Source organism: Budorcas taxicolor, chromosome 9, assembly GCF_023091745.1.
Source record: "Budorcas taxicolor isolate Tak-1 chromosome 9, Takin1.1, whole genome shotgun sequence".
In the NCBI taxonomy this organism is placed as follows: domain Eukaryota; kingdom Metazoa; phylum Chordata; class Mammalia; order Artiodactyla; family Bovidae; genus Budorcas; species Budorcas taxicolor.
In genome coordinates, this window is record NC_068918.1 from 61,967,547 (window position 1) to 61,980,070 (window position 12,524).

Here is a 12,524-nt window from a genome sequence, read left to right on the forward strand (position 1 = left end):
AGAGACAAGTACTTTGTAAAAAGGATGAAGTGCTAGGAGTGATATTTCAAGAAGGGAAGATTTATTCAGTTGGGAAAACTTCCTGGTGTCCCTCAATTAGTCCAAATTAAAGGTCCACTTATTGAGAAGATTTCCTTCTCCATTCCCATGCAAAATCAATGTTGAGTAAGTCTTATAATGAACCTGCTGTCCAGCTTTTGTTTCTATCCACATACTAGCCTGAGTCTGCTGGCTAAATATTGTTGCCCACCTGGCCCTGGATTGATTTTCCCAGTATTAAATGGTTTTTCCAGTAGTCATGTACGGATGTGAGAGTTGGACCATAAAGAAAGCTGAGTGTCGAAAAATTGATGTTTTTTTAAAAAAATTAATTTATCTTTTATTGAAGGATAATTGCTTTACAGAATTTTGCTATTTTCTGTCCATCCTCAACATGAACTGTGATGTTGGAGAAGACACTTGAGAGTCACTTGAACTGCAAGAAATCAATCCTAAAAGAATCCTAAAAGAAATCCTAAAAGAAATCAGTCGTGAATGTTCATTGGAAGGACTGGTGCTGAAGCTGGAGCGCCAAAACTTTGGCCACCTGATGTGAAGAACTGACTCGTTGGAAAAGACCCTGATGCTGGGAAAGATTGAAGGCAAGAGGAGAAGGGGACGACAGAGGATGAGATGGTTGAATGGCATCACTGACTCGATGGATGTGAGTTTGAACAAACTTCCGGAGTTGGTGATGGACAGGGAGGCCTGGTGTGCTGCAGTCCATGGGGTTGCAAAGAGTCAAATAGGACTGAGCGACTGAACTGAAGTGAACTGAAATGGCAAATGGGGAACTGATGCTAACATTTCAAAGGGATGGTTGTCAGGTACTAAAGAAAGAGTTGTGGGTGGTAAAATAGACAAGAGGCTATTAAAAAGATTTGCTCCTCAAAGGAGCAGAGGAAGAACTTACAATAGCAGAGGTAAGTTGAGTTCAGTTCTGTGGCTCAGTTGTGTCCAATACTTTGTGACCCCTTGGACTGCAGCAGGCCAGGCTTCCCTGTCCATCACTAACTCCCAGAGTTTACTGAAACTCATGTCAATAGAGTCGGTGATGCCATCCAACCATCATCCTCTGTCGTCCCCTTCTCCTCCTGCCTTCAATCTTTCCCAGCATCAGGGTCTTTTCCAATGAGTCAGTTCTTTGCATCAGGTGGCCAAAATATTGGAGTTTAAACTTCAGCATCAGTCCTTCCAATGAAGATTCAGGACTGATTTCCTTTAGGATGAACTGGTTGGATCTCCTTGCAGTCCAAGGGACTCTCAAGAGTCTTCTCCAACACCACAGTTCAGAAGCATCAATTCTTTAGCGTTCAACTTTCTTTATAGTCCAACTCCCACATCTGTACATGACTACTGGAAAAACCATAGCTTTGACTAGACAAAGCTTTGTTGGAAAAGTAATGTCTGTTTTTTCATATGCTGTCTAGGTTGGTCATAATTTTTCTTCCAAGGAACAAGCGTTTTTTAATTTCATGGTTGCAGTCACCATCTACAGTCATTTTGGAGTCTCCCAAAACAAAGTCTGCCACTTTTCCCACTGTTTTCCCATCTATTTGCCATGAAGTGATGGGACCAGATGCCATGATCTTCGTTTTCTGAATGTTGAGCTTTAAGCCAACTTTTTCACTTTTCTCTTTCATTTTTATCAAGAGGCTCTTTAGTTTTCTTCATTTTCTGGCATAAGAGTAGTGTCATCTGCATATCTGAGGTTATTGATATTTCTCCCAGCAATCATGATTCTGGCTTGTGCTTCTTCCAGCCCAGCGTTTCTTATGATGTACTCTGCATAAAAGTTGAATAAGCAGGGTGACAATATACAGCCTTGATGCACTCCTTTTCCTATTTGGAACCAGTCTGCTGTTCCATGTCCAGTTCTAACTGTTGTTTCTTGACCTGCATACTGGTTTCTCATGAGGCAGGTCAGGTGATCTGGTATTCCCATCTCTTGAAGAATTTTCCACAATTTGTGTTGATCCACATAGTCCAAGGCTTTGGTGTAGTCAATAAAGAAGAATTAGATGTTTTTCTGGAACTCTTTGTTTTTTTGATTATTTCTAATAGATGTTGGCGATTTGATCTCTGGTTCCTCTGCCTTTTCTAAAACCAGCTTGAACATCTGGAAGTTCAGTTCACGTACTGTTGAAAACTGGCTTGGAGAATTTTGAGCATTAGTTTACTAGTGTGTGAGATGAGTGCAATTGTGTGATAGTTTGAGCATTCTTCGGCATTGCTTTTCTTTGGGACTGGAATGAAAACTGACCTTTTCCAATCCTGTAGCCACTGATGAGTTTTCCAAATTTGCTGGCATATTGAGTACAGCACTTGAACAGCATCATCTTTTAGGATTTGAAGTAGCTCAACTGGAATTCCACCACCCCCACTAGCTTTGTTCATAGTGATGCTTTATAAGGCCCACTTGACTTTGCATTGCAGGATGTCTGGCTCTAGGTGAATGACCACACCATCACGATTATCTGGGTCATGAAGATCTTTTTTGTATACTTACTGAATATCAGATATATCCTAAGCTTTATGGCAGGTGTAGAGCGGGCAATCACATATACTCCTATGCCCATAAAGACACCAGTATGCTGAGGAAACCCACACGATCATATCAGGCACAATTTTTTTCCTGAGCTAAAAGTATGCAGGCTAACCTACTCACTGAAGAACCTCAGTTTTATGTTCTTCCACCCAACCCCAGCTTAATCCATCATCATTCTTCTCAAATGTACTTTTTGTCCTACATACTGTATCTTTCTTTTTGGCAGCTAAAAACCTGGGAATCATCCTTGATTCCTGCTTCCAGTATGCACCCCAAATCTTTGCATCCTCTTTAAATTCTATATGTTATATTGTCAGAAAATAGGGAGGCAAGGTTACTGAATAAGAGTGGGCTGAAAACAAGTTAGGTTTGAGAACTGAGAGTGAAGAAAAGGTAGCACAGCCCAGGAGAATTTGGTTGACAATTAGCTGAGTAATTGTTTTCATGCACATCTTTAATATCTGTTTCATTTTTATATCAAGCTATTTTCACTATTTTTATCCTTAATGACAGATTATACTTTAATTTTTCACTATTAAACATAATGTAAAGGAAAAAATTCTTCATCACTTGTTTGTTTTGTAGGGTTGCTTCCTATATGCTTTAAAGGATCAAAGGTAACTTTTTTCCTCAGACTTGAAATACCTTAATGGGGTGGCTCAGAATGGTACTCAGAATGATACCACTCAGGTGGTAAAGAATCTGCCTGCAATGCAAGAGACTGGGGTTCAATTCCTGGGTCAGGAAGATCCCCTAGAAAAAGATCCCCTAGAAAAGGGAATGGCTACCCACTCCAGTATTCTTGTTTTTTCTTTCTGTAGACAAACACATCATTTTTCCTTTTTATTTCAGATGAGGGATACAATTACAATAAATCTCCTACATAGAAACAAGTTCTGTTCTAAGAGCATATTCATTAAGTCCAATTTGTTTAAGTCTAATGAAGTTAGCCTAGGTACCCAACTAACATAATCGGTTATATAGTACTGTAATGTAATAGGTTTATAATACTTTCCACAGAAATAATACATAAAAGGCAAACAAACACAAGCACACACAAAAAAAAGAAAACATTTTTAATCTTACAATACAGTACCTTGAAAAGTACATTAATACAGTACCACAGCCGCTCCAGTATTCTTGCCTGGAGAATTCCAAGGACAGAGGAGCCTGATGGGCTACAGTCCATGGGGGTCCCAAAAAGTTGGACAAGACTGAGTGATTAACACTTTACAGTCTTTAGTCTGCTTCTGTAATTCTCTGATTTCCTGTTGATACCCAAAGGGCAAAATTCTGTTTCCAGAAAGGATATTACCATCAGAACTGCCTGGCCCTCAGCTCCCAATTGTCCCATCAGATAGTTTGGTAGCTGCCTCCGCTTGACATTCTTTGCTTCATTTAGTTGCTGTTACAAAGAGATAATTTAGTTTTAGAAGCGAATCAGACAGGGCCCTTCCATGGGTTGCCACTAGTCCAGCAGCACTGAATCCTGCTATCAGGCTTTGAGGTGTGTGGCTGCAGTTGGAATTTGTAATAATTTTATCTTTGAGTTGTATATTGTATGTGAAGTTGGAAGGGACCATGGAGCATGTGCGGGGTCTTGGAACCTGGAATCACATTACCTATGACTGTCTCCCATTATGTCCCTTTCTCCCTGGGAGGGGTTTTCATCCACCTGCTCCTCAGCCAGCCCCTGGCTCTTTGGGCCCAGTCCAGTGTCTCCTTCCTTACTCTGACCTCCTAGCACAGCCATTCCTTCTCCACCCTGTGCGAGGACTGGACGTGGCATCGGGAAGGCTGTGGTCAGGTGTGCACGCCAGCAGCCTCACTGTCGGCATGGCAGGTGTCATCCCGTCTCAGGTTGGGAGGGCCACGGCACGTTCCAGTAGAGACTCAGTGGGCCAAGCCCTTCACCTACCCCCGCTTCATGCACTGTGTGGGTCCTGATGTGGAGGCCGCAGTCCCAGGGGTTGTCTATCTGTCTGTGGTTCAGGCAGCAGGCCCAGGAGAAGGGCAGATGCCTGGCTCAGCTTCCTCAGCCCAAACAGAGCCTGGACTATTGTTTCAGTGGTTGGGGGAGGAGGAGCCTGGCAGTGGGTGGGCGACTGAGTTGCAGAACAGGGTCTCCAGGCACCTACGAGGACCTGCACTTGACCTGCTAGTATCTCCATGTCCAAGGGAGTGAGGCATTCCACAGCAAAAATCAAATATCTTGGCAAGTCGAGAGAAACTGCAGAGAAGGGGAAAAAACTTGTCAATGTGAGGGCACTATTTTTCATATTTTTGAACAAAGATCTCCAGATTGTTATTTTGTCCCAGATCCTGCAAATTGTGCAGCCAGTCTTATAAACAGGGAATAGGTAACATCATTGCCGAATATAGAATGAGGCTATTTTGGAACAGTTGAATTAAAATAGATTTCTTGGATGTGAAAATCGTGTTTTGATAAAGTAAAAGGGCACAGAGAAACATGTTTTGCAGAAAAACTTTTTAATTATAATCAACAAAATTCATCAGTCACACCTTACACTACAGGGATTGCTTGTGAGGAATTTATAATGGGCAAAGTTTATTGGCTGGCTTTCTAAAGCACCCTAGGTGTTAACTTTTCAGACAACGTGAAGGCTGAGGTCCTTTAAGAGGTGACTTTTTAGATGTGTGATTGTTGCATGTGGTTATCCTTTGCAAGGAAGAAGTTCACAGGTGTGAAGGGCCAGGTATTTAAATGAAATTTCTTCAATTATTCAGATAATGTGATTTCTGAATAATCATAATAGATTTGCTTAAAGTTAACTGCCTATGAGATTGACATACAGAGAAATAATTATATAAACACAGAAGGAATAAATTTCAGAATTTTAAAAATTCTTTTAATTTCTTTACATAACAAAATGGAAAATACATGTAATATGAGGAAGTTTTAAAAAGCACAATTCAAGTATACAGTTTTATTTTATTTATTTAATTTTCAGAATTGAACCATTTTTTCCGAAGGGCAGAAAAAAAAAGCAAGCGTCCAACTGCAGAACCATGACCAGCAATCTTTCCCAACCTGATACCGTGCAGTTCTGCTATGAGAGTGTGAACAGATCTTGTATTAAATCTTCCTACTCACCTGCATCTCGGGTGATTCTGTACACAGTGTTTGGCTTTGTGTCTTTATTGGCTATCTTTGGAAACTTCTTGGTGATGATTTCAGTTCTTCACTTCAAGCAGCTGCATTCGCCAGCCAATTTCTTGATCGCCTCTCTGGCCTGCGCGGACTTTCTGGTGGGAGTGACCGTGATGCCCTTCAGCATGGTCAGGTCCGTGGAGAGCTGCTGGTACTTTGGAGCCAGATTTTGTGCCCTTCACAGTTCCTGTGATGTGGCCTTTTGTTACTCTTCTCTCTTCCACTTGTGCTTCATCTCCATCGACAGGTACATTGCTGTTACTGACCCCCTGGTCTATCCCACCAAGTTCACGGTGTCTGTGTCAGGGGTATGCATCAGCATCTCCTGGATTCTGCCCATTGTGTACAGCGGAGCTGTGTTCTACACAGGTGTCAGTGACGATGGGATGGAGGAATTAGTAAGTGCTCTCAATTGTATAGGTGGCTGTCAAATTGTTGTAAATCAAGAATGGGTTTTGATAAGTGTTCTGATATTTTTTATACCTTCCCTTATTATGGTAATTCTTTATGGTAAGATTTTTATTGTAGCTAAACAACAAGCTCTAAAAATTGAAAATACTGGCAGCAAAGCAGAATCAGAGAGCTACAAATCCAGAGTGGCCAAGAGAGAGAGAAAAGCAGCTAAAACCCTGGGGGTCACAGTAGTAGCATTTATGATTTCATGGTTACCATATACAATTGATATATTAATTGATGCCTTTATGGGTTTCATAACCCCTGCCTATATTTATGAGATTTGCTGTTGGGGTGCCTATTATAACTCAGCCATGAACCCTTTGATTTATGCTTTATTTTACCCTTGGTTTAGGAAAGCCATGAAAGTCATTTTAACTGGGGGACTTTTTAATGATAGTTCGTCAACCATTAGTTTATTTTCAGAATGAATGAGAGCACTAAGTTGAATATTTAGGGCTGTTTTTAAAATTATGAATTTATGATGAAATTAGATACAAAAAATGAATAAAGCCTTTCAAAATTGGGGAAATATTTATATTTTTTCAAGTTAGCCAGGAACAAATTTGTCGGAGAAGGCAATGGCACCCCACTCCAGTACTCTTGCCTGGAAAAGCCCATGGATGGAGGAGCCTGGTAGGCTGCAGTCCACGGGATCGCTGAGGGTCGGACATGACTGAGCGACTTCACTTTCACTTTTCACTTTCATGCATTGGAGAAGGAAATGGCAACCCACTCCAGTGTTCTTGCCTGGAGAATCCCAGGGATGGGGGAGCCTGGTGGGCTGCCGTCTATGGGGTTGCACAGAGTCGGACACGACTGAAGCGACTTAGCAGCAGCAGCAGGAACAAATTTGCAGGCAGGTGTTTTAATCATAAGCTGTAAAGATATTTACATTGTGAAGATATTTATTGCACTAAATAATAAATGATAAAGTGCCTTACCTGTGTCGCCTGTCTCAACATTCTGCACATGCTTTTACCACATGCACTTGTCTCTTTCCATTTCATTGAATCCTGAATCTCACTTTTCATTGTCATATCTGTCATAATTTTCTCATTCATGCTCAACTTTCATATAGCTTTCAATGGTTCTTTTTTCTCAGTCTTTTGCAACATTGTATTATGCTACTAGGGTTGTCGTGACAAAGCATCAACAGAGGAGTGGTTTAATCAACAGAAATTATCTTCTCCTAGTTTTAGAGGGTAGAATTCCAAGATCAATGTGTCAGCAGTCTGTTTCTTCTGAGGACCCCTCTCCTTGGATTGCAGATGGCTGACTTCTCTCTGTGTTCTCTCATGGTCCTTGCAACGTGAGAGTCTGCGTCCTAATCTCCTTTTCTAAGAATACCAGTCATGTTGGATCAGGGCGCGTCCTTAAGAACTCATTTTAACTTAATTACCTTTTCAAAGATCTTGTCTCCAAATACAGTTATACTGCTTAATACTGGGAATTAGGACTTCAACATGTGAATTAGGGGTGAGGGGACCTGATTCAGCCCTTATCAGACAGCCCAGGCTCAATAACATTACATAAGGCTTCCTAGATGGCGCTAGTGATAAAGAACCCACCTGCCAGTGCAGGAGATGTAAGGCGCAGGTTCAGTTCCTTGGTTTGGAAGATCCCCTGGAGAAGGGCATGGCAACTCAGTTCAGGATTCTTGCTGGAAAATCCCATGGCTGTGGAGCCCCGCAGGCGGGCTACAATTCATAGGGTATCAAAGAGTCGGACACAACTGAAGGGACTTAACACACACACACAAGGGTCTGTACCTCTATCTCCTCTGTACCTTCCTGGAGCTTTTGGAGCAGGAGGTAAGCCTCTTCTGCTTAATGGCTGGGCAGAATCTTGGAATGTTCACTCGCAGTATTGTGGAAGCAGTAATTCTGCTTTGGAATCAGATATAAGTTACAGACATTACTCAGAAGTAGAAAATTGTGGAAAAATTGTACCACAAAAAGACTGGCATAATGATCATTCAGTTCAGTTCAGTCGCTCAGTCGTGTCCGACTTTTTGCGACCCCATGAATCGCAGCACGCCAGGCCTCCCTGTCCATCACCAACTCCCGGAGTTCATTTGGACTCACGTCCATCAAGTAGGTGATGCCATCCAGCCATCTCATCCTCTGTCGTCCCCTTCTCCTCCTGCCCCCAATCCCTCCCAGCATCAGAGTCCCTTCCAATGAGTCAACTCTTCGCTTGAGGTGGCCAAAGTACTGGAGTTTCAGCCTCAGCATCAGTCCTCCCAGTGAACACCCAGTACCGATCTCCTTTAGGATGGACTGGTTGGATCTCCTTGCAGTCCAAGGGACTCTCAAGAATCTTCTCCAACACCACAGTTTAAAAGCATCAATTCTTCAGTGCTCAGCTTTCCTCACAGTCCAACTCTCACAATCCATACATGACCACTGGAAAAACCATAGCCTTGACTAGATGGACCTTTGTTGGCAAAGTAATGTCTCATAACTTTCCTTCCAAGGAGTAAGCGTCTTTTAATTTCATGGCTGCAATCACCATCATTAGCTAATGTAAAATCTGCACGTGAAAGCAATTATCACTGACAGTGACCATTTCGGCACCAATTTTTCTTGCTTGAAAGTAAAGTGTAATTCACATCCCCATTCACTCTCAGCAGTTTTCTCACCTAAACGTAGTCTGTATTTACTTCTCTGGGATATTGTAGGGTCAAGAATTTTATGCTTTTTACAAAAATTTTTATATTAATGAGAGTACAAACAACATGTGCTCTAAGTTTACATGTTGATCTCTGGAATATTTTACATTATTGATTCAATAAGAGTTTTTGGAATGCATTTCTGGAATATTTTTTATAATGAAACAAATTTGTAATAAAGTACTGGTATGTAAGCCTTTTTCTTTTTGATTGTTCTGTGCTGTCATTTCAGTTAAAATGGTTGAAGTAATTTTTCTCATTGGTTTTCACCGAGTCTTTTCATTGTTATCAAACAAATACTGAAGATTAATTATAATCAAATACCTGTGTCAAGGATGGCTAAAGATTAAAAAAAAAGTACTTTGTGTAGTATTTTCCTCAAGGGAAATAATTTTTGTAGGTAATATGGACAATGAATTTTCAATTATATTTTTGAGGCTTAGAAGAGTACCGTAGATGTTAAATCCTGTAAGCAGAGGACTAGTTGCCATTACCAGACTGGTACTCGGTATTGGTCTTTCCTATAACATTGTCTTCTCGCCCACATATGGTCCCATGGCTTTGTTAAAAATTATTATGAGGACTTAAAATATTGTTAAAGAGGCTTTTTTTTTAGTAGAAAGAACTTTTGAGGTGTCTTCAAGCATGTTTCAACTTGTATAGGCAGACTGGAGTGTGAAAGCTATTTTGGATGGTGGGATTAATTTCCTTAAGTGGAAGATTGGGCTAGGGAAAAGAGAAACACAGTCTACAAAGAATAGATGAGTGGCCTGGTAACCATAAACACATTTTCATGCTATCACTTCCTATCCTTAATAGATTAGATTAGCTGTAGCAGATTTTTAAGAAAAGACATAATGTTCCTTATTTTTAGAGTATAGAAGACAATAGAAAAAATTAAGTGAAAGAGTTGGATCATATTATAGTTCAGAGGAGAAGAGGACGACAGAGGATGAGATGGATGGATGGCATCATCGACTCGATGGACATGGGTTTGGGTGGACTCCGGGAGTTGGTAATGGACAGGGAGGCCTGACGTGCTGTGGTTCATGGGGTCACAGAGTTGGACACGACTGAGCGACTGAACTGAACTGATAGTTCCATTCAATAAATGTCACAGAGAATTGCACTGTTACTAAATTAAATTATAGATAATGTATGACAAGGCCAAAGGAAAATTAAGCTTTCTAAAGTTTATCCCATGGGTAAGCAAAATATTTTGTTACAAATGACACCAAAATCTCAATGTAATTCTAAATATGAAATTCACTTGATCATGAAGTGAGTATGTGGAATACAACAAAAGAAAATAAGAGATCAGATTCTGTCATATGCTTCGTGATAGTCTTTTCTCAATGTGACTATCCCAGATATGCCTATCATGGCTTTCTAATAAAAACTTACAATGCTTTGATGGTATTGACACCACATTATAACCTCCTTGGTCTTAGATGACTAAATTAGAGTTGGCAACATGATTCCAGAAAAATTCATCAGTAGGTCAGGATGAATCTATTATATTGTCTATTATATTATACCCAAGAGAGAAAGAACAAAGACACAGGCCATGTTAATACTGAGCATTTGAATGAAGTTCCTGGATCTTCCCTAAGTTCTATGCAAAGTTTTGATTGCTCATTGTTTCCATGTTAACATGGTAAAAATATATCTATCACTGAAATTCAACACATACTCAGAGGTAAAATTTTAGGAGCACTTTTTTTAAGGCTCAGATAAAGGCAAAATGGTCCAATGTTATCACATTTTATAAATGCTATAAGTACTAGTTAATACAATTAGACAAGCTATATAAATAGACATGGAAATTCAAAAATGAAAAATTAGTGTATCATTGTTTGCAGATGATGTGACTAAAAAAAAAATTTCAGTTTGCCTTGATATTATTGAGAAGCAAGTTCTGGACACCAAATGCCTTCACCTGCCATACAAATAGAGATTATAGACATACATTTCCCACAATTGTTTAATTTATTTGAGTTGGAAAAGCACTCTGTGACTTTGAATTATACCATATATGTCCCCTAAGAAAACTTTCCTGTTATGTTTTTTAAAAATCCTACACAAGGGCTTCACTGGCAGTCCAGTGGTTAAGGTTCTGAGTTTCCGCTGCAGGGAGTATGGGTCTGATCCCTGATAGGGGGAAATCTTTCATGGGGAGTGGCACAGCCAAAAAAAAAAAAAAAATTCTATAAGAAAGATGTCTGCTTCCAGCTCACATCATATAAAATGACTGACAACTTTGAATTCTGGAGGTAGTATCAGACACACCTTTCAAAGCTGAAGGCAACATAACATAAAAATATATTTTAGTTGGAAAAAAGTGAGTGTTCATTGCCAGCACACCATCACACACAAAGAAATTAAAGCAAGTTCTCCATGGAGAAGAAAACCGATTCCAGAGGAAACACTGAAAGGTAGGAAATAATGAAGAATATCACAAAGTATAAAGAAGAGAAAACTTAATACATGCTAAACTAAAATAAATGTCTTTTGGGATTTAAATTAAATCTTTTGGGATTTAATTCAATTTAAATTAAATTATTTAAATAAAATAAATGACAACAGTTATCAAAAGAGGTGGGGGAGATAAAAAGTTTAAATATTTAGCTGTGATTCCTGGCAATTCTTTGCACTGCTTGGAATTCATAAAATTTAATTAATCAACAATATGTATTGAAACTCTTGGGTACCTGCCAACAGAATGATAAAAGTGATATTTATCATTTCAAAGCAGGGAATGATTGAATAATAACAAAAATTAATTAAAATAAGTCAAGAAGGCTTAAAAGAACAAAGAAAAGAATTTGATGATTAGAAGAAACAGTAATACAATCCATTTAAATGCAAACACATCAACAATCATATTAAATATATACACAGTAATCATTCTAATTTACAATAAACATATTGGATTGGATTTTAAAAATTCAGCTTTAAATTCCTTTCTTTACCCTTGGTTTGGGGAGAATTAAAACTTAATATAACTGATCAAGATTGAAAATTTATCAATATAAATTTGTTTTCTGTATAAGAAATTAAAATGAGGAAATTTAGTTTAAAAAATTTCCATTTTTAATGGCATAGAATATAGTGTTGGGTATAATTCCAAATTTGGGGAAAGCTGCTCAAATTCAATGAAACAAACATTGTTTAAAGTGAGTGTCTTCAACCATCTCCTAGAAATGTGTTTTCAAAAGCACGTTGGTCATCTTTCCTTACTGCTAAGATTTTTTACTTTTCCATTTCCCAGTCTTCTGGTGAATACATTTTTTGGTATTTTCACCCTTCATGCCCACCTCCCTATTATTTTCAATGCTCATTGTCTTCTTCCTATTTTTCTCTTACCATCATGTTTCAAAATTTAAAATTTCCACATAATAAAAAATCAAGTTGTAAATAAGAGAAACTTGAAATACCTCTTTAGAACATCTATTCTATTTTGATTGTTTTGGTTGAAATGAGGAATAAGTAGGATTATTTTCCTAACACTTCAGACTTTCAAGGCCAGACTCTGTTGGGACAGGAAGAAATAATGTTCAATAGATTTGAGGTAGTTCTGGACAATAGCAAAGCTTCCTTGCATCCAGGAATAAGAGTAGGAAGGATAATTGGAGAAC

The 12,524-nt window shown here is 39.1% G+C and overlaps 1 protein-coding gene across 1 annotated transcript; it reads left to right on the forward strand.

Annotated features, from left to right (window-relative positions):
* Positions 1-5,617: 5,617 nt before the first annotated feature.
* Positions 5,618-6,643, forward strand: TAAR8 (trace amine associated receptor 8). The gene has a single exon (XM_052645793.1). The coding sequence runs from the start codon at positions 5,618-5,620 to the stop codon at positions 6,641-6,643; it is 1,026 nt and encodes a 341-aa protein (XP_052501753.1).
* The last annotated feature ends 5,881 nt before the right edge of the window (positions 6,644-12,524 follow it).